We start from the raw sequence: 26972 nt of genomic DNA, 5'->3' as shown, positions 1-26972 counted from the left end.
CCCTCCACCAGTACTATTCTAATAATGTTTAACTCCTCGAAAGGCTCTATATTTTTAGAATGTTTTGTGCTTCCTGTGCCTCTCATAGTTGGGAGGCTGTGAACAATCACATGCATGGTTGTAAGAGTCTGGATAAACCTGTCAGGCAAATTAGAAAGCCATCAGAGGGGTTTGAATTGAAACACTCCAATTATGCCCAGGAGACTTATTAACTAGAGCTCTAAGCTGATTTCCTTTAGAGAAAGGTGGTCGGGGATAGCCCCCCGTTAATGTCAGAGGAGTTGGTGAAAGGCATAAAACAGTAAGACAGACAGATTCTGGTTTGGGGGTAGATGCTGAGCAGGTCCAGGGGGTCACTCGAGTCCTGATCCACCTTGCCCGTCTGGTCTCTTCTGCATGACCTTGTCATGGGTGGCATCTCCCGTGTTGGCTCCCAGCATGTGTGTGTGTGTGTGTGTGTGTGTATTTCAGATTCTTTTCTCTTATAGGTTATTACAAAATATTGAGTATAGTTCCCTGTGCTATATAGTAGGTCCTTATTGGTTACCTATGTCACATATGAGGTTGTATCAATGTCACTGATCCAGTCCCTGGTGGCTCAGATGGTAAAGAATCTGCCTGCAATGTGGGATCCCTGGATTCGATCCCTAGGTTGGGAAGATCCCCTAGGGGAGGGCATGGAAACCCACTCAAATTTTCTTCCCTGTGTCCATGGGGTCACAAAGAGTCAGACAGGACTGAGAGACTAAGCACACAGCACGCAGTATTCCATTGTATATATGTATATTGCATCTGCTTTATTACTCATCTGTCAGTGGACATTTAGGCTTCTTCCGTGACTTGGCTCTTGTGAATAGTGCTGCAATGCACATTGGGGTGCATGCGTCTTTTTGAATTAGAGTTTTCTCTGGATATAGGCCAAGAAGTGGGATTGCAGGATTATATGATAACAAAATACATACATATTTCAAATATAAACACACACACAAAGCAAAAATTGTTATCCCGATAAGAGAGAAGAAATAGATGAATGGAGCAAAGTTGGACTATACACAGAGTGACTCACCCCTCCATGATGGCTCTAAATCTTTAAGGAAGTTGTTAACCTCGTGAAGTTCTTGAGGCCAGTGGATTCTTACAGTACTGAGCCCAGACTGCATCTGGCGTGACTGTGGGGGACCTACTCCAGCACAGATGGAGGCGTGATGGCAGAGAGAAGGGAATACAGAGGATTATCAGGAGAATTTCAGACTTCCATACTGTCAGAGGGCCCCATAGTTTTAACCAAGTGTTAGCCAGCTCTTCCCTGGTGGCTCAGATGGTAAAGTGTCTGCCTACAATGCAGGGGATCCAGCTTCGATTTCTGGGTTGGGAAGATCCTCTAGAGAAGGAAACAGCAACTCACTCCAGTACACGTGCCTGGAAAATCCCATGGACAGAGGAGTGTGGTAGGCTATAGTCCATGGGGTCGCAAAGAGTCAGACACGACTGAGTGACCTCACTTCACTTCAACCAGCTATTCCAGAGTAGGTAGGGGCTGGAGGCGGGCAGTTGACATCTGAGTTTCATACACCATATAGCCCTCTGTCCTTCAAACACATCATCCTCTTCACATCTCATACCTTTGAACCTTTGCTAGGAATGTCCTCACCCACCCTCTAAGATGCAGATAGCCCCGAGGCACCTTTCTCCATAGCTCTAACTTTCTACCCTCTCCAGACTCTTTCTCCACTCACCCCTGTTACTTCCATCTCCTGTTTCCATTGTGTTTGCACACATTCTCTTATTCTGGCTCTATCAGGTCTGCAGGTTTCCACTTCTCTTTCCATCACCTCCACTAGGTTCTGAGCTGTGGCATGTATTTCGATGTGTGTCTGATTGTAAGTGGATGTGTTCAGAGCCATTTCCATTCGTGCCTCACAAAGAACTTCATTACTCAGTCCATAAGCATTTACTGAGCACTCAGAGGTTAAAGCATCTGCCTGAAATGCAGGAGACCCAGGTTCAATCCCTGGGTTGGGAAGATCCCCTGGAGAAGGAAATGGCAACCCAGTATTCTCGCCTGGAGAATCCCATGGACTGAGGAGCCTGGTGGGCTACAGTCCATGGGGTCGCAAAGAGTCAGACATGACTGAGCGACTTCACTTCACTTCACTTCATGGATGACAAGGCTTCCCTGGTGGCTCAGATGGTAAAGCATCTGGCTGCAATGCAGAAGACCTGGGTTCAATCCCTGGGTCAGGAAGATCCCCTGGAGAAGGAAATGGCAACCCACTCCAGTATTCTTGCCTGGAGAATCCCTTGGATGGAAGAGCCTGGTGGGCTACAGTCCCATGGGGTCACAAAGAGTCAGACATGACTGAGTGATTCACTTTCACTTTCACTTTCATGGATGATGTATAAGACAATGTACCAATAACAATGGATCAGACATAAGACTTGCCCTCAGGTCTCAGACCTGATAGAGAAAAAAGCAGGGCATCCATTCATTCATCTGAGAACTCATTCATCCCATGCCAAGTGCTGTCTCTAAAGAGGAGGGTAGCACAGTCTCTGCTCCAGACTTGTTCACAGCCCAGGAGTGAAGACAGGAGAGTAAATGGTGATTACAGAGCAACATGACAAACACTACAGAAGTTAAGAATGCCAGCATCGTTGTAACCTGGACTGGGTGGATGGTGGAGTGTTCATGGAAATGAGCAAAGTTAATTTCAAGGAATCTAATGTTTCCAAATTCTCTAATCAATATCCTTATCCTAATCAATTTTTCCATATATTATTTTTGAGGAAATATCTTTAAAAATTAACATTTTGTGTGAGAAGCTCTGAAAACCTCTAAATTTGTTCCTTCTAAAATGCAAGAATAAGTTTTGAGGCTATCTCTGGCCCTGGCACAGATTTAGTGTCCAATGTTCCACTGTGGGTGTTGCTAGTATTTCCTGTCACTGTGCATACCCGCTTTCATTAGAGGAAGTCAGAGGCCAAACACCCCAGATTCTCCACAATGGGTGCCCAAATTCATGACTGCCTTCCCAATCCTTCTTTGACCTCACATTTGAATCACAGGGAACTAACATGCTCAGCTAAAGAGGGGGTAGGGGAAACTATATGGAACATTTGTAGGCTTAGATCTGGAATCTTCTGGGCACTGGAGAAAAATGAAATCTTGTAGAGTGAATGCACTGGGAGGAATAATTTAGTCCAACAACTTTCAGACTTCAATATATTTTCTCCTGAAATGAAAGCTTCAGAAGAAATCCAGAAACAGATAAATGAAATTTGTTTTGATTGAAATTGGTTAGTCATTTTCAAGAGTGCACATTTGCCAACCATAAAGTCTGGCTCCCCATTTTGTAGATGAAGAAACTGCCATGCGGAGAAGGAGAAGAAATTGCCCAGGGCCTTGTGGCTCAGCTGGTAAAGAATCCCCCTGCAATGCAGGAGACCTGGATTCTATCTCTGGGTTGGGAAGATCCCCTGGAGAAGGGAAAGGCTACTCACTACAGTATTGTGGTTGGAGAATTCCATGGACTGTGTAGTCCATGGGGTGGCAAAGTGTCAGATGCAACTGAATGACTTTCACTATCACTAACCAGTGAGGGAGTGGGGAGCCATGTTTCTTTATCCTGGTCCTGTATTCTCCTCTCCCCCCCCGCCCCCCTCCTCCACTGAGTAAAATCTCCAGTAACAGACCACAGAGCCCTGCCTGGCAGAGGAGGAGCTGGGAGGCAAGAGACCCTCCATCAAGTCCACTTTTCCCCAGGACACAGAGCAGCCCCACTGGCATGTTATCACTAATGTACAAAATGCGAAATTGTGAAGAACTCTTTGACAATCTTCTTATCTCAACTGGCACAGGGGAGGGTTTGTTGGAGAGTTTTGAGGTTGTTGTGTATCCATTGCACATCCCTTGGCTGTTCACAGAGACTCAGGAAAGGCTGCACACATAAATTCACATAAATTACGAAATGTCAGAATTAAAAGCAGATTTTTATTTTGGGGCTGTGCCTTGAGAATGTTAACCCCTTTGTGTGGATAGAAATGTCACCATCAGTAAAACACAGTTGATATCTTTGAATGCAACCCAAGCCACAGGAACTCAAGTGTGGACTTCCTCCCCAGCCCAGAACCACCTCACCTGCATGTGGGAAGCAGCTCTTATTAATAAACCATATACTTTTCTAAGCTGCTGGTTAGTCCACAAGTACTCCTCAAGATACTATATTTTTAATCTTGTGGTGGCCACAACTTCATTCTTTATTGTCTTTAATTTTCAAAAAATTAACTAAACTGAGGGTTCAGGAGACACAAAATCCATTGGGGCCTCAGTTTCCTTATTTACAAAATGTGGAGGTTAGAATAGATTGGTGCTCTCTAACGAGGTGATCTATCTTTCCAAGGGTCCAGAGGGATGGTCTTGGGAACACTCAAGTAGCTATTCATATTTCAAAAGCTTTGTGGAAATCACAATAAAATAGTTTTGCATTAGGGATGCATAGGGTTAAAAAATAAATAAATCCCATGGAAACTTAATAGAGATCTTAGGAGACAGACAGTAAAGGGAGCAAGGGAGAGGCTGGTTGTACAGGTTCTCCAGAGTGGCAGAGAGAGCAGGAAGCCAGGAAGGAATTCTGAAAACTAGATGGACAAAGAGCAAAAGTCGTGCTGAGGAAATGGAGGGTACATGACCTTAGGAAGTAGTTCACCATGAAACACTCCTGAGTTTTACCAGGATCTATATAATGTCAGTCCTGCTGTCTTGATCAGAAATATGAAATATGATACTTTTTGGACTTCCCAGGCACCAGTGGTTAAGAATCTGCCTGCCAATGCAGGGGACATGGGTTCAATCCCTTGTCTGGGAAGATTCCATATGCCATGGGGCAACTAAGCCCGTGAGACACAACTGGTGAGCCCACATGCCCTAGACCCCATGCTTTGCAACAAGAGAAACCACAGCAATAAGACACCCACACCCTGCAACTAGAGAGTAACCTGCATGCAGAGCAAACAGAGAAAGCCTGAGTATGGCAACAAAGACCCAGAGCAGTCAAATAAATAAATAAAACTAAAAAAAAAAATGGTGCTTTCTGATACATACAAACTGTTCTTTATTAAACTCTTGTGAGAGGGAAAAAGTCCATACACTCCCCCTTTCTTCACCTCTGGCTGGCTTTGTGGCCCCTCAGTGGAAGCAGTGACTCCTTTCAAGCTGATTATAAGTTCTTAGGATGGTTATTCATCTACTTCTTTGGGAAACCTATATTTATTAGAGGGTGATTAATTCCGGATCTCCCTTTGATTTTAAGAAAGCAAAAATAATTACTTTAAGATTGTACAATTTGTCTATAGGACAGAAATCTTTCAGTGGATAGTGGAACAGAATCTTCCAGAATGAGTATTACAGAGCCAGGTTCATTTCGTATGACACGAAGCAAGTAAAAATGCTGATGCACTGAGGTTTGCAGCAAAGAGAGGGTTTATTCACAAGGCAACCAAGCCAGACTCAGTTCTGCCTCTCCAAGTCAAGGGGCTCTGAGTATTTATGTGATGAGGAATAAAGAAGTGGGGCGGTTGGAGATATGGGGAGTATGAGAAGTGTGGGGAAAGGTGACTGGAAAAAGATGCAGCAATCGGCATTCTTTGCACATGCAGCTGGGCTACCGACTCAGGGTAAAGACTGCCTGCAACACAGGAAGTATGGCAGGCTCAGGCTCAATCCCTCAGCTGGGAAGATCCCCTGGAGAAGGGAATGGCCATCCATTCCAGTGTTCTGGCCTGGAGAATCCCATGGACAGAGGAGCCTGGTGGGCTACAGTCCGTGGGGTCTCAGAGAGTCAGACACAACTGAGTGACTGATCACACACACATGCACGCACACACACACACACACATACGACTAGACTAGACTAGGTACAACTAGACTACAGGCATGCTCATGGTGGAGGCACTTAGCCTAAATCTGAGGGTGGAGTCTTGGCCATCCGGCATCAAAAGGTCCCCAAGTGGATGGACACTTGCATATGCCCAGTTGGAGCGTCAGTGGTCCTAGCCAGTCCCATCCAGCTCAACTTGAACTGGAAAAAACTGACTCTAAGTTCCTGGAAAACATCTCAGCAAACCACTTTTCACATAGGCTACAGGCTGTTCAGAGGACATGCAAATCTTAAACAACCTTGATTAGTGAAGCCAGGGCAAATGGATTTGCCACTGATAACCCACAGTCTCATAAGGAGATTGGAAAGTGCTAGAATGTGGGGATGTTTCTAGCTTCGACAGTCCAGTATGGAGCCCCAGAATGAACTATTAAGCGGCAAATCTGAGTAGCAGGATATAGAGTCAAGTCAGGTCCACATTATGACTTCTGTGGGCCTAAAACTTTTCCTTCTTGAATGTCTCTACCATAATAATATCACTGTTAAAACACATTTCTATAACTGTACATAGTTCAGCATCTTATGACTTGCATAATCTAGTTTGTTTTTTAGCCAAAATGCAATGGATTTGGGGTGGCCTACAAATTTCATTGTTTCCTCTGATACAAGAAAAAATGAAAACAATTTTTTGACCATGAAATTTAATTTTTCTCTTCTGATTTTTGTTGTTGTTCAGTTGCTCAGTCATGTCTGACTTTTTGTGACCCAGTGGACTTCAGTACGCCAGGCTTCCTTGTCCTGCACCATCTCCTGGAGTTTGCTCAAACTCATGTCCATCGAGTTGGAGATGCCATGCAACCATCTCATCCTCTGTCGTCCCCTTCTCCTCCTGCCCTCAATCTTTCCCAGCAACAGGGTCTCTTCCAATGAGTTGGCTCTTCACATCAGGTGGCCAAAGTATTGGGGTACTTCAGCTTTAGTATCAGTTCTTCCAATGAATATTCAGGGTTGATTTCCTTGAGGATTGACTGGTTTCATCTCCTTGCTGTCCAAGGAGAATCTTAACAGTCTTCTCCAACACCACAGTTCGAAAGCATTAATTCTTCAGCTCTCAGCCTTCTTTATGGTCCAACGCTCACAAATGTAAATGACTATTGGAAAAACAGTAAGTTTGACCATACGTACCTCTGTCAGCAAAGTGATGTCTCTGCTTATGATTTTAAAATACATTAAAACATTTCCTGAGCCCCTACAAGTTCTGTGGACCCAATCACTGTGCCCCTATGTGTATGGATAGATTAGTCTGATGTCAGGCAAAGGAGGAAGCTTCACCTTGCAGGGCTAGTTGTGGGCTGCTGATGGGGAAAAGCTTGGAGAAGCCTGATTTGTGGGAGTTGTTTCTCCCATCTCAGAGCAAAAGAAGCCTGACTGGCTGTAGACAGCTGGCAAAAGCATTTTCAGTTTATCAGTTTGTAAGTATGATAACTGTTTCTCTTTAAAATGTTACAATGGGTAGCGATAGACTAGAGTCCTGGAGTCTGATTTCATGTTTTGAATCTATTTAGCTGTATGACCCTGGGCAAATCTTTTACATCAGTGTTCCAAACCTTGCAAAATGAAGGAACTGGACTAGGCAACAATTCTCTAGCTATCACTTAGGCTCTATATGCTTCTGAAATATTCTTAGAAAAAGTCTCAGATACAATAGCAGGTACTGAAGGAGGCAGGCATATGCAGACCAGGATCCAGAAATAAGTTATTTACTGCAATATGATATTAAATTTAGCTCTGAAATTTCTGGCAGCTGAGAAATAAGACACAATTCTTGTTGTCTGACCAAAGAGAGGGTGGCACTTCTTTACGTATTTATTTGACATTGCTGGAGGAGGTCCTCCAGAGGGCATGGTGACTAGTTGACCAGTAAGTGAACTGAGCAATGGACCCTCCACCACATCTTTGCAATGTACCATGTACCTTTCACCCACCATCCCCAAAGTGGGAGCCCTTGTCCAGAGGTAGCCTTGAGAGAGCAATGTGGTGTTGAGACCATCTGGACTGAAGATGTGGCTGGACCAGTTAAGGCCTCTCTATAAGCTTTTAAGTTTCCAGCAGGTGGGTGTGGAGATTCACGTACCTTGTGGCCACCCAAGACAAGACTTGGTAAGTTCTCTTGCTTATGAATTCTGCCACCGGTCAATTTGGAGTGGTCTGCTTCTCTCTTTGGTCTCTTCTTGCCCTTTCTGTACAGGAGCCAGTTTCAGATTTTACCCAGGAAGCTCCTGACTTTGTGAACCAACAGATTTATTCATATATTTTATTACAAAAGGAGTGCTAACATGATTTAATTTTTTTAAAGCAAAAATTCACTTATTATCCCTCTACCTCGATACATACAAATATTTTCCCTCTAGTCTTTACCAACATAAAAACAATTCAATCATTACCACAGAAAATCTCTTTGCTTTTCTTGTCCCAAGTGATACATCCTTTACTCCGTGCTGCTGTAGTGCTTGTACAAATTATTTTAAGGGCTGTTATTTTCAGGATCTGCTCAGTGTCATTTAGGTAGCTAGGAAATTCCTTGACCATTGGGTGTTTAGTGGGTTTCCAATTTTTCATTACTGCCTAGAACATGCAATTAGTATTGTAGGGCTTTACTTCCTTTCTTTCTTTCTTTCTTTTTTTTTTTTAGTCACTCAGTCGTGTCTGACTCTTTGCAACCCCATGAACTGCAGGATGCCAGGCCTTCCTGTCCATCACCAACTCCCGGAGTCCACCCAAACCCATGTCCATTGAGTTGGTGATGTGTCATTATATTGTAGACATGCGTTCTGGGAAACAAACTTACTCAGAAGGACAATGCAGATAGTGGAGTGCAGTTTATTATACTGGCGGGCCCAAGGCAGAGTCTTGGCCTTAGCCTAGGACCCCGACCACTTTTTGTGAAAAACTTATATACTCTAAGGGTACGTGCTCAAACCCACCTCCCCAAATTCTCTGAAACTAGTCTGAACAACGGAGAAGGCAATGGCACCCCACTCCAGTACTCTTGCCTGGAAAATCCCATGGACGGAGGAGCCTGGAAGGCTGCATTCCATGGTGTCGTGAAGAGTCGGACACGACTGAGTGACTTCACTTTCACTTTTCACCTTCATACATTGGAGAAGGAAATGGCAACCCACTCCAGTGTTCTTGCCTGGAGAGTCCCAGAGACGGGGGTGCCTGGTGGGCTGCCCTGTATGGGGTCGCACAGAGTCGGACACGACTGAAGTGACTTAGCAGCAGCAGCAGCAGCAGTCTGAACAAAGGAAAAGAAAGATACAATCAAAGTTAACCCGTGATTCATATACCTTAAGCCTAGGTAGTTAACAGGAGACATTTATCAATAGGCCTGTGGTCATACCCCAATAAGCATAATAGAATTTATGATTCTATTTGGTTACACAGGTAATTAGGGTATTTGTTTAGGTGAAGGAGAGTCTAGGTACGAGCCCTGGGGCTCTTCCAAGGAGGCGGAGAGTCTGGTTTTCCAGTTGGTATGTCGTTTCCATAGATACTGGGCATATAGCTCAAAGTCCACAGTCCGGCCCAAGATGGAGTCCTGCTTTCAAGATGAAGCCTGTTTTGTCTGTTTCCTCCATTGATATGAATTCCGTAAAATGAGAAAATCAGGTCAAAAAATATGGATGAAATTCTTTTCTAAACCTTGACCCTTTGCTTCCCTAAGAAATTATTCTGCCTTGACTCTCTTGGGCACCACAAGCTAAGATCAATTTACTAGGCAATCTTAGGGAACAATAATCCTTTTCAACTCTAAATGGCTCTGGATGGGTCTGATATGAGGCAGCCTAATTTATCCAGGCACAAAGCTTTTAGTATTTCAATGTATATAGTATGGTTAAGCAGAGATAGGATGCAATGTCTTATTGAATTGGGAATAAACAGCATCAGGGCAAGTGGCATAGAGGGGGCTGCTTCAATGCGTGACACTTCTCTTATATCCTGGAAGTTGTTAAAGGGAGGTAAGTTCATTGTCCTGGCGAATATGTCCCCAGAAACAGAGCTGGACTCCTTCTGGACTGAGGTCTCTGTGCTATGTTCCCACTATTCACGGCTGTCAGAATTTAACTGGAGCGGAGGAGAGTTTCCTTCTTTCCTGGATCTCAAAAGCTCTGTCTCTAAGTGCTTCAACTTCTCATCCCTGAGTGTTTCCAGAGAAGACAGCCTGAGGGAGAGGAAGTGGTGCTAATTAAATCCTCCCTCTGTTTTCCAGGCACTGGAGCTTTACACAGATGTCTGTTGTTAGGCTCCAGTTCACACAGTGCAGCAAATACAGAAGCAGGCTTTCCTTTCCCAAAGGCACAAATCTTCCTTCACAGGTTACAGGGAACTCTAGAAACACACTTCCTTCCAAAAGCCTCTGTAAGAGGTGGCAGACCTGCAAAAATAGAGCATGCAACTAACAGGGAGGCTACAGTGCCTCTGTGCTTGCTCTCTCTCTCACGCACAGACACACACACACACACACACACACACACACACACACACACACACACACAAATCCTCCTGCTTCTCCATGCGTGTCCTTGTATTTCTCACAGGGCAATAACTTGAAAAACTTATCTGAAAACACAGTGAAGCCCTTCCTGTTGTGAGACAGCGTGCATCATGCAGGCTTGTGGACCTCGAGTGTGGTTGGGAGTCCTGAGTGGGAGTCCAGGTGCTTTCTCTCCTCTCCAAGCATGCCCTGGGATGCGTGTGTGGATGCGTGTATGCTTTCTAAGGTGCTTCTGTCATGTCTGACTCTCTGCAACCCTATGGATTCTATGGACCGCCAGGCTTATCTGTCCATGGGATTCTCCAGGCAAGAATACTGGAGTGAGTTGCCATTTCCTTCTCCAGGGGATCTTCCAGACCCAGGGATTGAATCCAAGTCTCTTATGTCTCCTGCATAGGTAGGCAGGTTCTTTACCACTAGCACCACCTGTGCCATGGATGGGGTGGGGGTTGGGTGGGTGGCATCCCATCAACTCTGGGATCCTCAGAGAGATGGGAACCAATCCATCATTCTAGGGTTGCTGGGAGAATCAGAGGAAATAACCTGTCATGTGATCAGCAGAGGGCTTTTTGCCTGTGAGTCTCTGACCAGCCATGTGTTCCCTCCATTCAAGCCCCTCAGGGTGACTATGTCCACATTTGCCTGAGACAATGCTGCTTTATGCCTATCATCCTAGCATAAGTGTTAATAGCACTTTTTTCATGCTCAGAAGTATCCAGGGTTCAGTTCAGTCCAGTTGAGTTGTTCAGTTGTGTCCGACTCTTTGCAACCCCATGAATCGCAGCACACCAGGCCTCCCTGTCCATCACAACCTCCTGGAGTTCACTCAGACTCATGTCCATCCAGTCAGTGATGCCATCCAGCCATCTCATCCTCTGTCGTCCTCTTCTCCTCCTGCCCCCAATCCCTCCCAGCATCACAGTCTTTTCCAATGAGTCAACTCTTCGCATGAGGTGGCCAAAGTACTGGAGCTTCAGCTTTAGCATCAGTCCTTCTAAGGGAATCCCAGGGCTGATCTCCTTCAGAATGGACTGGTTGGATCTCCTTGCAGTCCAAGAGACTCTCAAGAGTCTTCTCCAACACCACACTTCCAAAGCATCAATTCTTTGGTGCTCAGCTTTCTTCACAGTCCAACTCTCACATCCATACACGACCAGTGGAAAAACCATAGCCTTGACTAGATGGACCTTTGTTGGCAAAGTAATGTCTCTGCTTTTTAATATGCTATCTAGGTTGGTCATAACTTTCCTTCCAAGGAGTAATAATCTTTCAATTTCATGGCTGCAGTCACCATCTGCAGTGATTTTAGAGCCCCCCAAAATAAAGTCTGACACTGTTTCCACTGTCTACCCATCTACTTCCCATGAAGTGATGGGACCAGATGCCATGATCTTCGTTTTATGAATGTTGAGCTTCAAGCCAACTTTTTCACTCTCCTCTTTCACTTTCATCAAGAAGCTCTTTAGCTTCTCTTCACTTTCTGCCATAAGGGTGGTGTCATCTGCATATCTGAGGTTATTGATATTTCTCCTGGCAATCTTGATTCCAGCTTGTGCTTCTTCCAGCCCAGCATTTCTCATGATGTACTCTGCATAGAAGTTAAATAAGCAGGGTGACAATATACAGCCTTGATGTACTCCTTTTCCTATTTGGAACCAGTCTGTTGTTCCATGTCCAGTTCTAACTGTTGCTTCCTGACCTGCATATAGGTTTCTCAAGAGGCAGGTCAGATGGTCTGGTATTCCCATCTCTTTCAGAATTTTCCACAGTTTATTGTGATCCACACAGTCAAAGGCTTTGGCATAGCCAATAAATCAGAAGTAGATGTTTTCCTGGAACTCTCTTGCTTTTTCCATGGTCCAGGGTTAAGCAATAAATTATATGCTAGTACTATTTTACCGTCCTTGACTACTTTAATTATTCCCAGTTTCAATAATGTAATTTGCTGTGCGTAGGCACTTGCTGGGGTCCAGCCCTGGTGGATCCAGGGTAATTCGAAGGAGAGATGGAGTAGGCGAGGAAAAACTTATTTATTTAGAAATGTAAAAGAGATTAGGAAGAAATAGTATAGTAGGAGAACTCAGTGGAGAAAAGAGGCTGAATAACTTGGTTTACACAGAAAGCTAATAAAGTTCCAGAGAAGGAACTTGCACCATCTATGGTTAGGCCACCAGTGCCCACTTGAATAGCGGAGGGTGCCCCGCCCTGGGCTCCCTCTCGCGTGGATCTTAGAAGCCAGGGAAAGTAAGTAGCCTCAGAGAGTCTCCACGGCCCAGATGGGAATTCAGCCTGAAAAGGAGAGAGAGGGAGACAGAGAAAGAGAGACAGAGAGAGAGACTCGATATGGGGGGAGCCAGATTTCCAAGAAACCAGTTCGAGAAGCTGGTCTAAGAAACTGGTCCATCCTTTATTGTTTGAAAAGCTTTTTTCACTTTTTGATTGTACATAGAGATCAATGGATAATACAAAATTATACAGTGTCAACAGCCCTGACTCTTATCGAGACCAGGCTTTTTCTCTGCATACCTAGTTGTATACATAAGTCTTAGGTGATTTACATCATCTTCCGGCCAGAATGCTAATTAACATTTTACAGCCCTTTTCTGATAAGGGTAATAGTGTTGATCTTCCCAAAGTCTGGTGCCACTCTCAGAAAGCACTAAAAAAAGTTACATTCTTACATGGCAAGGACACAACAATTTATAACAAGAAGTGGAGTACAGTGATTTATAACAAAGAGAAAGTTCATTAACTCAAATGTCTAGTATTGCTAACATCAAAACTACTATATTCCTATTTCTGCATCCCAATTACGTTGATTAATATCCTTCCAGGTGCCTAAAAGATAAAGGATATGGAGGCCTGGCAGCAAACATTAACTCAACAATGGAACCCTTCACCAAACTAATTCTTAGCTCTGCTGTTGCTGCTAAGGCACTTCAGTTGTGTCCGACTCTGTGCAACCCCATAGACGGCAGCCCACCAGGCTTCCCCATCCCTGGGATTCTCCAGGCAAGAATGCTGGAGTGGGTTGCCATTTCCTTCTCCAATGCATGAAAGTGAAAAGTGAAAGTGAAGTCGCTCAGTCGTGTCCAACCCTCAGCCACCCCATGGACTGCAGCCTACCAGGCGCCTCTGTCCATGGGATTTTCCAGGCAAGAGTACTGGAGTGGGGTGCCATTGCCTCTCTGAATTCTTAGCTCTAAAAGGCTCTATATCTTTAAGATGTTTTGAGCTTCATGCCTCTCACGGTTGGGGGCTGTAAACAATCCACAAGTTGTAAAGACCGGTCAGATAAGTTAGAAAGCCATTAAAGGGGTTTAAACCGAGACATTCTTTTTATATGCAGGAGACTGTTAACTGGAGCTCTGAATTAACTCTTTCGAGGATAGCCCCCTGTTATGTCAGAAGAGTATAGTATAGCAGACAGTAAACAGACAGATTTTGGTTTCAGGGTAGATGCTCAGACAGAGGACCCCTTGAGACCTGACTTGCCTTGACATCAGGCCTCTCTGCATGACCTTGTCATGGGTGGGATCTCCCGTGCTGGCTCCCGGCAGGCGCTGCTTCTCACTTTCTGTTGTTTCACAAAGAGGAAGGAAATGGAATTTGTGGGAAGGAGCCCTAAGACAAAGATGGCATTCCCAGTCCCATGGTGACGCTGGGCATGAGAACTTCCTCCGTCATAGCATTGGGCATGTGTGCACAGTAGCCGTAACTATGTGGCCTCAGCTTGAGAAAGGTCACTTGGTTAAGGACACCTTTTGCTAGGCTAGCATGTAGCTTCTATTTTGTTTTGCTTTGTGATACTTCTTTTAATGTACAAAATATTAGTGAATCTACTGTGTTTCTGTTTATGTTAAGTCAGAGGTAGTCATTGTAAGCATCCAGAGACTTATGAAAACAGAAAATAAAAATCACCTGTAACTCTATCAGCAGTAGCAGTAGCAGTAACTCATTCAGAGACAATCATTGTCTTTTTTAAGTTGAGGTCTACTTGATATACAATGCTATATACATTTCAGGTGTACAATATAGTGATCCACAACCTTTAAAGGTTACCCCAGTTATAGTTATAAAATATCAGCTATATTTCCTGTGCTGTACAATATGTCCTCATAGCTTCTTTATTTCATACATAGTAGTTGAAAGTGAAAGTCACTCAGTCTTGTCCAATATTTTGTGACCCCTTGGACTATACAGTCCATGGAATTCTCCAGGCCAGAATACTGGAATGGGCATCCTTTCCCTTCTCCAGGAGATCTTCCCAACTCAGGGATTGAACCCAGGTCTCCTGCACTGCAGGTGGATTCTTTACCAGCTGAGCCACAAAGGAAGCCCAAGAATACTGAAGTGGGTAGCTTATCCCTTCTTCAGCGGATCTTCCCACATCAGATACTGAACCGGGTCTCCTGCATTGCAGGTAGATTCTTTACCAACTGAGCTCCCAGAGAAGCCCATGCATAGTAGTCAATACCTCCTAATTCCCTACCTTATCAGGTCCTTTCCCCTCTCCCTCTCCCCACTGGTAACCACTAGATTTTCAGAGATGATCATTGTTCATATTTTATTTTACTTCTTTTTAGAGTTTTTTCCTAACCTCTGTCCTACCATACATGTATATATGTACGCAAGTTCAGGTATTATGTCTTCTTCCCTTCCTTCCTGCCTCCCTCATTCCCACCCACCCTCCCTCCCTTCCTTCTTTCTGAATTATTGCAACAAATTTGAATAACATTTTCATAATATTTTATAACTTATTTTTTTCCATTAGCATTACATTTTGGACATCATTCTGTAGTAAAAATATATTCTCACATTTCTGATGACCAAATTGTATTTGTGCACTATAACTCTTGTCTTAGCCAATTATCTGCTGATGGATACTTAGTTTCACTATATATATCTTTAGTATTAGACACAATGTTGTGTGAGTGTCTAATGTTGCTATTACATACAATGTTTTGCTGTTAGACTTGAAGTTATGTTTTTTTTTCTATTAGACACAATGTTGTAATGCATGACCTTCTATATTTACATCTTTCGGCATGTCTAGATTATTTCTTTAGGATACATTTTTATTTTTTAATTTATTTTTTACTTAAAATTTTTCTTTTGAAATATAGTTGATGTACAGTGTTATATGTAGCAGATGTACAATGTAGTGATTCACAATTTTTAAAGATTAAATTTCATTTATAGCTATTATAAAATATTGGTCATATTCCCTGTGTTGTACAATATGTTCTTGAGGATACATTTTTAGAATTGCAATTTTTCAGTTACAAGAAAGCACTCAGTTCTAAGTGCTTCTGTGCCCTATTAGTAAGAAGTACATAAGCAAGTGCATTATCATTGCTTTTAACTCCTAAATAAGCTCACAGGCTAGTAGACTTTCAAGAAAAAACACGTCAAAAACTTGAAGAGAAATTGTCTAGTGATAATAATTTCATATTTTTCTTTCCTTGTTTACCTTCCCGTTCCATGGAATTAAAGATGGGGAAAATGAAACTACTTGTAGCTTCTTTTTTTCTGTCCAGAAAATCTCTGCTGCTCTCCCCTGGTAAATGTCCCCTGATGTTCACAGAGTCTCTGTTACCGAACTCCATCCGTCAGTGCATCTGTTCAGCTAACGTGAGGTGGGTTTGTCAGTTTCAGGAGCTTTGGTTTTTCATCATGGGCTTTTTGACCATAGTTAAGACACAGGTGACTTTTTTTTTTTTCCCTGAGAATTTTGTTTCTTTGTTTTAGGCTAAAGAAATGTCAAGAATTGGGAGCTTTGAGGGTTTCCAGCCTGTGTCTCTGAAGCGAGAGGAAGATGACCAACCTTCTGAGATGGATCAGCTGTCCGTGGAGGAGAGGGAGCCAGAAACACAGGTCCCAGCGCCAAAGCAGATTTCAAGGCTGCCAAGTGTCGTTGAATCAGCTCTCTACCCGAATCCCTATCACAAGCCTTATCTCTCACGGAAGTACTTCGTCACTCGGGTAAAATCATAAAACCATTAGTGTTCTTAAATACTGCATAAGACTTCTCTTTAAAATCCTAATATTCTTCCATATACCACATTTTATCAACAGTTTTCACATTTCTTATCTCATGTAATAGCTACAATAACTGTGAAGTAGGGATCTTTATCTTCACGCTCCAGGTGAAGGATCTGAATTTCAGAGAAGTTATGGGTCTATTTTGACCACCAGAGAAGCAAGTCCTCCAGTTCCCATGGGTCTTTGGCTCCTAAGTTTTGTATTCCTGCTAAACCTGACCTCAATAAGTTAATGCTCCATGAAGAGAAAACCAGACTTGCTAGAAGAATATAAAGCTGGGAGCCCAGAGGGAGTATTTGCTCTATGTTAGGAAAAGACATGAGTGATGGGATAGAAAGCATTGCCGAGAATACCTGAACCTCAAGGGCATACAGGGCATGCTGGTAGTACAGTGTAGGGGCAGGCACTTCATTTCAAGTATAGAGTCGCAGTCTGGAACTCAGCTTCTTCTTTGTGCATCAAAGCTGGGTAGTAAATAGATGGGTGCATAATGAGGGTGGTGTTTATAGATCCAAATGTTAAAAATATTTCAGACTTCTCACATTTGGATCAAGTAGAAACATCCTTGGTTTCTAGTACCTTTCTCTGTCTTGAATTCTTCTTCCTGTTTATAGATCTACTTTAACAATGCTTTAACTTTCTTGTCAACACACCAGCAGTGAGCTTATAGGCTAGGCTATAAACAATTGGAGGATAAACCGCGGATTGTACACTGTGGCAGCAGAGACCACCTGAATTTTCACGGGTACCTGGAGCATCTCTTTACTGACATTTTTTTTCAACTCAACCCCTACATAAGTGGTGGCTAAGAGTTTGAGGCTATTTATAATGTTTTAATTAATAAACTTGGATTTTCTAGCTTTTAAAGTTAAACTTTGGTTAAGATAAAGTTGTAACTAAAGAGACTCAGTGTGTGTGTGTTTGAAAACATATATCCACATTACCTATATTCAGTGAGTCTTAGTTATATTCAGTGATTCATATGTGCAAATTACTGGCATGTTCCTTATTATGTGTGTGTTTGTGTGTTTTTGCCTATGTAAAGCAAATGGCTTGTTTTCCAAAGCATATTAACTTTTTTGAATATGCAAAGTTTAGTTGTAAGATATACCTGGGATAAAAATCAAAGCATCCCTTAGAATATCCATCTTTTTAATAGTGATGATGTAGCTATCAGGGTTAGAGGAGAGAAGAACAGTGATGAATGATATGGAATAAGAGATGTATCATTGGAAGCTGGTACAATTAAGATAGCTGCCTGAGAAATCTATGCAAAGCTGTTGTCTTTGCCTCTGTTGATGGGTCTGGAGGTGCTATACATCAACCAGCTGGCCCTTGTGTAGTAGAACTTGGGAACAGGGGAACCTACATGGACAAATTAGAATTCCTTTTGATCCAGCAGCACTCATCACAGAAAAATGGAACCTGTGTTGCTCTCCCACCAAGTTTGGACTTGAAGATGTGAGTCATTTTCAGGAAAAGCCAGTGTTCTCCACCGAGTGAGCTGCACACTTACTCAGTTCAGGGAAGGAGGCTCTGAGGGAGGAAGTCTGACTGTAACAAAAGAAGTTATAGGTCCAGGGGCTTCCCCCACCCCCTTTCATGCCATCAAGCAAACAAGAGATGGCATTGTTCAGCAGCTCTGAACAATGGGGTATGATTGGCTGCCCTGATCTTCAGCAAGAACACGACTGATGTTTCACTTCTGCCTTTCAAGTCTGACACAAATGTCTGTTGTGGCCAACACTAATTTGGAAGCAGACAAGAAAGGGAATTCTAGAAAATGTAGTTACAGCTTAGCTAAATTGACACAGATCTGGTTTACAAGGATTCTGTAAATTCTTGTAAAGTTACAACAGAACTTTTTTTATTTATTTACATGATGCTTTTATTTGTGTGGCTCTGTGTAGCTTATGAGAGAAAGTCCCCTGGAGCAGCACTGTGAGGTAGGCAGAGAAAGGCTTATCAGTCTTGTTTTAGGAGTAAATGCATAGAAGCTTCAGAGGGGTTAAGTGACTAAGTCATATGATATTAGTGTAAGAGCTGTAGCTAGACTCTGTATCTTCTAAGTCCAGTGGTCTTTCTACCATAAAGTACAATTGAACTTAGGATGTTTTAGTAAAGGTTTTCTATTACTGACTCTGATTCATGTGATGAACATCTTTTCCACCAGGTGTATAGAAAACAACTTTAAGTTCTCAAGAGCTTGGGAAGGAAAACCTTCTTCTAATTTTGTCAGCGAGTCTGAAGTAGACATGAGGGCTCTTTAGGAGGTAACTGAGGGCTACATTCCCAAGGCAGTCAGCATTCACTTTCCATCAGACTAAGAGACAGAATACGAAGAGGTTTTTTTTTCTTGGTTTCTTTCTTTCTTGTTTTTTAGCACATGAGTATAATGAATGTGCTTTAATGCATTCTAGGATAATGAAAATGAGATTATGGGTTCGACTGAGGCAATGATAAATATTAGTTTGAATGAATAAAGGAATGATATGGTTTTACTACCTTGTAAACCACAGATCTGTTGATGTGGTGGTAGCTGAGGAAATGGGAGATGTGTGTGTGTGGTATATACGTATACATAAATTTCTTCTCTTCAAAGTATGGATAAAACGTCAGTTTTATCTGAGAGTTTAAATAGGCTACTTTTTAAAGTGTTCTTAATAAAGTGTAAGACACATATATTAACATTTCATAAACAGCATCTCTTGCTATTCTAAATACTTTTTTCCTCTTTTTTTTTTTTTTTTTGGTTAATTTGGCATTCACATTTCTGTAAGTGGTAATAAAGAATGGCATTAAGATGCTCATGACCTCACCATGACCTCTAAAGTAAGGTATAAATGTAGACATATAGGGTATGTAGCAGCAGAGAGATTTATTTTTATTTATTTATTTATTTATTTCAGCAAAGAGATTTACATGAAGGAAGCTAACTCATTTTCTCAAGGGATAATTAAATCAGACCAGGACTGAATGACTCAGACCTATGAAACATTCATCACATCACAAGTTATCACTTCTTGGAGCTGAAGGGAGCTCTAGTCCAGTGATGATCTGGTGCAGTGTTTCTCAGCTTTGTCATGCAAACAGATTACCTGGAAAGCGTGTTAGAATATTGGTCTGATTCAGTTGGTCTGGGATGAGGCCTTAGAGTCTGCATTTATATGCACTCTATGGAAATACTCATAGTTTCTGTCCACAGATCACACATTGAACACCAATTTGCTAGTCAACACTCTCATTTTTAGTGGCAACTAAGAACCAGAGAGGGGCAGTGGCTGACCTGAAGTCCTAACACTTAGTGCACACTGACTTGCCCAAGAAGCTAATAAGAACAAAGCTGGGTTTAGAGTTGATGTTTTCCAATTCCCATTCATAGTTCTTGATCCCATGCAGTGATTTAAAAGAAATCAATTTATTACAGTGTAAGAATTTTAAGGCTATGTAACAAATGCAGAAGAGCAATAAGACTGAGTAGAAAAATTTCTTGGCCTTGCATTTTATTATAAGGTTTTAAAATAATTTCACTGGAGATGGTTTATAATTCCACAGCTCAAAGCTAACGAAAATATATAAACATGCTTTTATACATTTTGGTGAATATCCTTTCTTACTTTTTTCTTACATGTACATTTTATTGTGCAAAACATTGGGTTACATCTGTTGTGTGCACTCAGGTGCTCAGTTATGTCTGACTCTTTGCAGCCCCACGGAGTGTAGCCTACCAGGCTCCTTTGTCCTGGGGATTCTCTAGGCAAGAATACTGGCATGGGTAGTCATTTCCTTCTTGAGGGGATCTTCCCAACCCAGGGATTGAACCCAGATAGCCTGCATTGCAGGCAAATCCTTTACCATTTGAGCCACCAGAGAAGTATCATGGAAATGTAATCCAATTTACTTAAGTTTTGCTGTATATTTAGGCTGCTTTTTGTTCATATCTTTTAACTTGGAAGGGAAAGTTATTCCTTGGCTCACTGAGGCAGATGGACTCAATTTCTTAGCTGCCAGATGTGGACACCTAATGCTATAATAAGAGGGAGGATCAATTATATGAGTTTCAGGTTGGATATGGAAACATATGACAATTTAGGGCAAACCAGAGGCATTCTTAGCATCATAACATTGTGCATTAGATCACATCTCTGAATATCTGGTCATAAAACAAGTTAATCTGGTCCCTTAAACCTCTTACGTTATTTTATGCGTCACTCTGTGTTGTTGCGTTCTTTCCTCTGTCTTCCAGACAAATGTTTATTTACTGCGACTTTGCCCTTCCGATACAGCTTAGCGACATTCTTGCTTCGAGCCAGGAAGGGCCTCAGAGAATATCTAATCCTACCCCTAGGGCACACAGAACTGATGTGACTTCTCTTCTTTGGCAACTTAGGGGCCATGGCAGGCCTGGAACCCAGGATTCCTGGCACTTTGTGCCACCTATCCACTGCCTCTGACCTTGGACAGTGAATGAGGAGTCACATAATGAGGGCCTCCACCAGTTGCTATCAGTCTGCTTGGATAACCTTTTCCTCCTACTTTTGTTCATTTGCTATTATTGCTTAGACATGTCTAAAAATGGCCTACTGCCTTCTCTCCACAAAAGTACCCCTCAAGGCTAATAACTTGAGGTATATTATGATAATCACTTTAGTTGTGGAGAGTGATATTCAAAAGCAACTTCTTATGAAAGGAACAATACTTGATCTGCATGGGGAAAGATATATTTAAACTCCCTGTAGGACTCTATATTTGCAGATACCTTATCAGAAAGTTGAAAGCGATTAGAGATGGGGAATTATCTCTAAATTTATACTTGAGAATGTAAATTACATACAAACTAATGGGACTAAAACTATTTGATCTTTTAATATTTAATTATTGGTTCCCCGTGGCCTTTTTATAGCCTGTGTTCTATTGTGAGGAACGAGACTTTAATAAGCAGGTTTGAGACTTCCCATTGTGTGGCAAGATGTCATTGCCTTCATGACACTAATTTGGCTTTCATACTCTCTCCTTTTCCCTCTTCTCTTACTATAGGCTTCCCTGTGTCTTGCTCTTGTACTGGGAACAACTAAATATATTAGTTATATTGTTATTGTCTGTGTGAGCTTCCCTCTGGCTTAGAAATTATATATCTCACTGGGCAGAAGGTTTCTGGATTCCCCTCCTTACACTGAAATGCTTTGAAGATAGTAATAAAAGTTGGTGTTTCTATCTGAGCATGGATCCTTAACAATTACGAGATAAGAAGCATTTCTTTCATTTTCAGAGAGAGACAAATTTGCCTAGGCTTTACGAATCAGGTCCAACTCAGAACTGGTTTCTTACCTTATGAATGTACCACAAAGCAAACCCTTTCTGAGGATGATGACACCTGCAAGAGAGAGCTGACTGTGTCTAAGTCCCTAGGAGCACTCATTTCTACTCTGTCCTTTCTTCTCACTGTCTGGCTAAAGTGTCCATTACAAGGGAAAATATTAATAGCAGACATGAATATTGTCTGTGTGACAATTGACTCCCAGGCTAGTCTAGCTCAAGGAAATGCAAGGAGACAAACACATATGTCTTTATATGTATGGCTGGTCTTTATATGTATGGCTGAGTCACTCTCCTGTGTACCTGGAACTATTGCAACATTGTTAATCAGCTATACTCCAATATAAAATAAGCTCAACAACAACAAATACTTATGTCCTTGAACTTTCCTCAGCACATTTGTTTTGACTGAAACTATTTAGGGCTAGACATCAGAGAAGTTATTATTCATTATGTCATGTAGTGACTTAAAAAAAGGATCCCCCTAGTGATTTTTTTCTTAAAATTTAGAATTAGAAATGTATGTGTACTCTCTTGCTAAGCTTTATTTGATCAGATGATGAGTACATATCATTCCAATATACTTTCCTTTGAGTCTCAGGCTGCAAGGAGTCTCAGAGCTAATCGTTCCACTGCAGTAATCATCTGATCCCCTGATCCTGGTACAAAGGTTTCCCTTCTATTTAGTATTAACAACAAGAATGGTAGTAGAGTCTTTTATTCTTCAATGTTATCAATGTTTTAGGCATTTCCAAACAGCTGTTACAGTTAATGGTATCTCATCTATCTAACAAATGCATGTAGACTGATTTGTGGAATGACAAGGTGACTTGAAAAGGTGACTTCACGAGGGTCTCAACCAGAAAGGCTGAGATTTAAAACCTTGGCCTGGACACAAGTCAAAAGGTTCACACACTTTATTGTATTTTTGACACTAAATGGCTGAAGTTAATGTATCATAGTAACCAAGAGTAACAAATGGAGAAGAGTAAAATATTTTATCAGGACAGGATGCATAACTGTTCCATAAAGGCGTGATCGATGTTTCTACTGAAGGTGAGAACTAAGGCAGTGAGTACCCGGACAGGATTTCAGAGATTTCCAAACTGTTCCAGTTTACTTTTAACGTTTAACTTTTGAAAAGGTATATAGTAAAACAATGGACTTCCCTGGTGGCTCAGCAGTAAAGAATCCACCCGGAATGCAGGAGGCTCAGTACAGGAGGATGTGGATTTGATCCCTGGGTTGGGAAGATCCCTTGCAGTAGAAAATGGAAACCCATTCAGTATTCTTGCCTGGGAAATCTCATGGACAGAGGAGCCTGGTGGACTACAGTCCATAGGGTAGAAAAGAGTTGAGCATCCACACAAGGATGCACAGTAAAACAACACCTCTATACGCTGTGTCCACCATCACTTCCTTCCCTACCTGTAGGGGATGCCTGTTAACCTTTTCTGTGTATCCTTCTAGAGTGGCTTTCAGTTCAGTCGCTCAGTCATGTCCGACTCTTTGCAACCCCATGAATCGCAGCACGCCAGGACTCCCTGTCCATCACCAACTCCCAGAGTTCACTCAGACTTGGCGTCCAACGAGTCCGTGATGCCATCCAGCCATCTCATCCTCTGTTGTCCCCTTCTTCTCCTGCCCCCAATCCCTCCCAGCATCAAAGTCTTTTCCAATGAGTCAACTCTTCACATGAGGTGGCCAAAGTACTGGAGTTGCTTTAGGTGTGTACAAACAAAAATACTTATACTTATCCATTCTCCCCTTTTTTACACAAATGATGACATATTTACCCTTGCTTCATAGTATGTTTCTTCATTTTTTACATATTTATCATATTTCATTGCATGTATGTGTCTTATGATATACCTAACGAGTCTCCTATTCCTAGACTTTTGCATGGTTTCCGAATTTTTGCTATCCACAAACCAGGCTGCAGAGGAAACTTTGCACATGTCATTTTGTACATATGCAAGAGTCTCAGTAGTATAACTTCACAGAAATGGAATGTGTGGATCAAAGGATAGATCATTTTGATGGATTTTGCTGATTGCCTTTCATAGAAAAGACAAGAAAAGTTTTGAAAAATTCTACATTCTTTTATTTGTCTTTACCTATTTTTGGCAAAGTGCCTGGTATAAAAGCATTCAACAAAATGCTTATTTCAGGATTATTTCATTATTCTTCAATTCTACTTCTAATTTTTTTTCTTCTGAAAAGTACTAGTTTCACTACCAAGTTATATTAGCTTGAAGAAGAAATTACACGGATAAAGGAAGAGAGACAGGAAAAATAGCCATGATGAATCATCAAAGAAAGTATCATTTTTCAGAGAACTTTGACCATCGATCCTGGTAGAGTCAAGCTGCATCATGGAGAGCTGAGGATGAGAGATGAGAGAATTGTCACAGAATCCCAGGAAATTTCCATGAAGCATAGACCAGTCCTACCAGCTGTGCTGTGCTTAGTCACTCTGTCATGTCTGATTCTTTGCGGCCTTATAGACTGTAGCCTGCCAGGCTCCTCTATCCGTGGTGATTCTCCAGGCGAGAAGACTGGAGTGGGTTGCCATACCCTCCTCCAGGGGATCTTCCCAACCCAGGGATTGAACCCAGGTCTCCCTCATTGCAGGCATATTCTTTGCCATCTGAGCCACCTGGGACTGGATCAGTGATGCTGATACAACCTCCTGTGTCAATGGGAGCACAAAGCATATTTAATGAATGTCCCAGAACTTATTGATTTCATGACACATCAGGTTCAGCAGGCCTGGGGTGCTGTATTAGCTTTCCACAGCCCTTCAACCAGCAGCAGAGAATGACAAAAGAGTCAGAAATCATTCAGTCTACTGGCTGACTGTGCAACTCAGCAGGAAACTTGTTAAAATTGAGGAGTCAGACTCTCTCGGTGTAAAGGCTGTGATTCTATTTTCTTAAAGATTTCCAGGAGATTTGGATCATCAGCTTGGCTTGGAAAGCTTTGGTTCAGCCTACTCATTTGTCTTATAGATAAAGAAATGGAGGCCAAGGACAGTAAATCATTGTCTAGAGGTCAAAGAACTTATTCATGACAGATCTGAAGTATCAACCCAGGTCACCCAACTCTCAGTACTTGTCCTGCAAATTCCAGGAAGACTTGGACTGTGTGGAAAGAATTGGAAGGGAGGGGGAAAAGTGAAAGTATGAAAGTGACAGTCACTCAGTCGTGTCTGACTCTTTGCGACCCCATGGATTATACAGTCCATGGAATTTTCCAGGCCAGAATACTGGAATGCGTAGCCTTTCCCTTCTCCAGGGGATCCTCTCAACCCAGGGATCGAACTCAGGTCTCCCACATTGCGGGCGGATTCTTCACTTCTTTTCCTATATTTTACATGTGGACTCATGTAAGATTTTTCTTAACCAATGGACTCTATGGTCAACATTTTTCAAAGCCTTTTATCAAAGACTGACAAAACAAGCAACCCCAAATCCTACAACCCACTCACCGCTGGGAGAAAAATATATTTGAATGGGTCTTGGCCAGGCTAGTGTCCCTGTTTCCTTTTAGGAACGGTCTCAAACTAGGAGGATTAGGAGTGCTAATATTTGTGGACGATTAGGTGTTTAGTGTAAATCCCTATTACACAGAGACTACACAAGAGCGTGTAACATGCTTGTTCCAGGCTTGGGCATGAGGTCAGCACTGTGTTGTACGCCTGGAGGTGGAATGTCTAGGTTTCCTGTCTTGTGTCTGTCACCTCTTAGCTGGGGGAACTTGACAAGTTACTTCCATATGCAGACCCCTGTTTCCCCACCTATAAAATGAAATGGCTTATAATTGATGAGCCCTGAGCTGTAGTGGTTCTATACACTGGAGTTACCTGAGATGCTTTTGAAAATCCTGAGGTGCTGTTATGCGGATCCCACCCACTGAGTATCTGATATAATTGGCCTGGTGTACAGCCTCGGCATTAGAATTTCCCAAAGCTCCCCTGGCGATTCTGATGAGTAACAAAGGCTGGGAGTGACTGCCTAGAGAACAATGACTCTTACAGTAGAGTCCCACACCAATATCATCACCCAGGAAATTGATAGAAATGAAAATTCCCAGACCCACCTCGGAACTACTGAATCAGAATCTCTGGGGACAGTGCCCAGAAATCTGCATTTTAAAAACACATTTTAGGTGATTCTCATGTGCACTGAAGTTTAAGAATCGCTAAGCTTGAGGGTCTATGAATTTCTTCTTTAGTCACTAAGTTGCATCCAGCTCTTTATGACTCCAAGGACTACAGTGCCGTCCCCGCCCCCACCCCCTCCCCAACCAGGCTCCTCTGTCCATGGGATTTCCCAGGCAAGAATATGCGAGTGGGTTGCCATTTCCTTCTCCAGGGGATCTTCTGGACCCAGGGATTGAATCTATGTCTCCTGCATTAGAAGGAGGCTTCTTTACTGCTCAGCCACTAGGAAAGTGAATTTCTTGTTAAGGAACGTCAATCGATTTTTAAACTAGAGGAAGGCTCATAGTAGGAATACCTGCTTGGAGAATGGTGAAGAAAGAGACGTATGGAGACAAAAAAGTTCATTTCCCAGAACCAGAATTATAGTCAGAACATTGGGAGGTTGGGTTTTTTTTCTTTTTTTTAATGTTTTACTGCCATGTACTGTTTGAAGAGAGAAAAGTTTGATTAAGAAAAAAGTAGATATTGCTAAATGCATTGAATTTCATTATAAACATATTTGTTTATCAGAAAAACTGGCCCTCTGAAAACAGCAATCCTAATTTCTTTGAACAAGTGAGGGTAAGATTATGAAAGGCTTATAGGACCTGGATCCCTTTTGTCTCGTGCAAGGAGAGCAGCTTAGTAAATACCAGAATTCAAGACTAAGCTCTCTGGCAGGGAGTGCCAACAACCAACAGGCTACTCCAAGAACTATCTTTCCTGGTCAACTTTCTGGAGGAGTTGCTGGGATGTAGTAACTGGTCATAAGCAATGAAGGGGACTCAGTCTTCTCTAAACTAGGTATTTTCTTCTTCCTACTCAGCCAGGGGCCATTGAGACCGCCATAGAAGACTTGAAAGGCCATATTACCAAGACTTCTGGAGAGACAATTCAAGGCTTCTGGCTCTTGACAGAGTGAGTAATTATGACTAAGTGAAGGGCAACGGAAATCTAGCCTTTGGTTTGACAA

At 42.3% G+C, this 26972-nt stretch overlaps 1 protein-coding gene across 2 annotated transcripts in view; it reads left to right on the top strand.

Moving 5' to 3' along the window:
• The window catches only part of TPRG1 (tumor protein p63 regulated 1), a 205999-nt gene that overhangs the window by 66164 nt on the left and 112863 nt on the right, over positions 1 to 26972 (top strand). The window contains exons 1-3 of one of the 2 annotated variants that reach the window (XM_052647363.1): positions 16008 to 16073; positions 16186 to 16419; positions 26826 to 26917. In XM_052647363.1, the coding sequence (XP_052503323.1) occupies positions 16195 to 16419; positions 26826 to 26917 (317 nt within the window). In that variant the 5' untranslated portion in view covers positions 16008 to 16073; positions 16186 to 16194. Of the gene's footprint in view, positions 1 to 16007; positions 16074 to 16185; positions 16420 to 26825; positions 26918 to 26972 lie in introns of those variants that run through there. The other variant, XM_052647359.1, reaches the window with a different exon arrangement.

Source organism: Budorcas taxicolor, chromosome 1, assembly GCF_023091745.1.
Source record: "Budorcas taxicolor isolate Tak-1 chromosome 1, Takin1.1, whole genome shotgun sequence".
In the NCBI taxonomy this organism is placed as follows: Eukaryota; Metazoa; Chordata; class Mammalia; order Artiodactyla; family Bovidae; genus Budorcas; species Budorcas taxicolor.
This window is presented reverse-complemented; position numbering and strand designations above follow the sequence as displayed.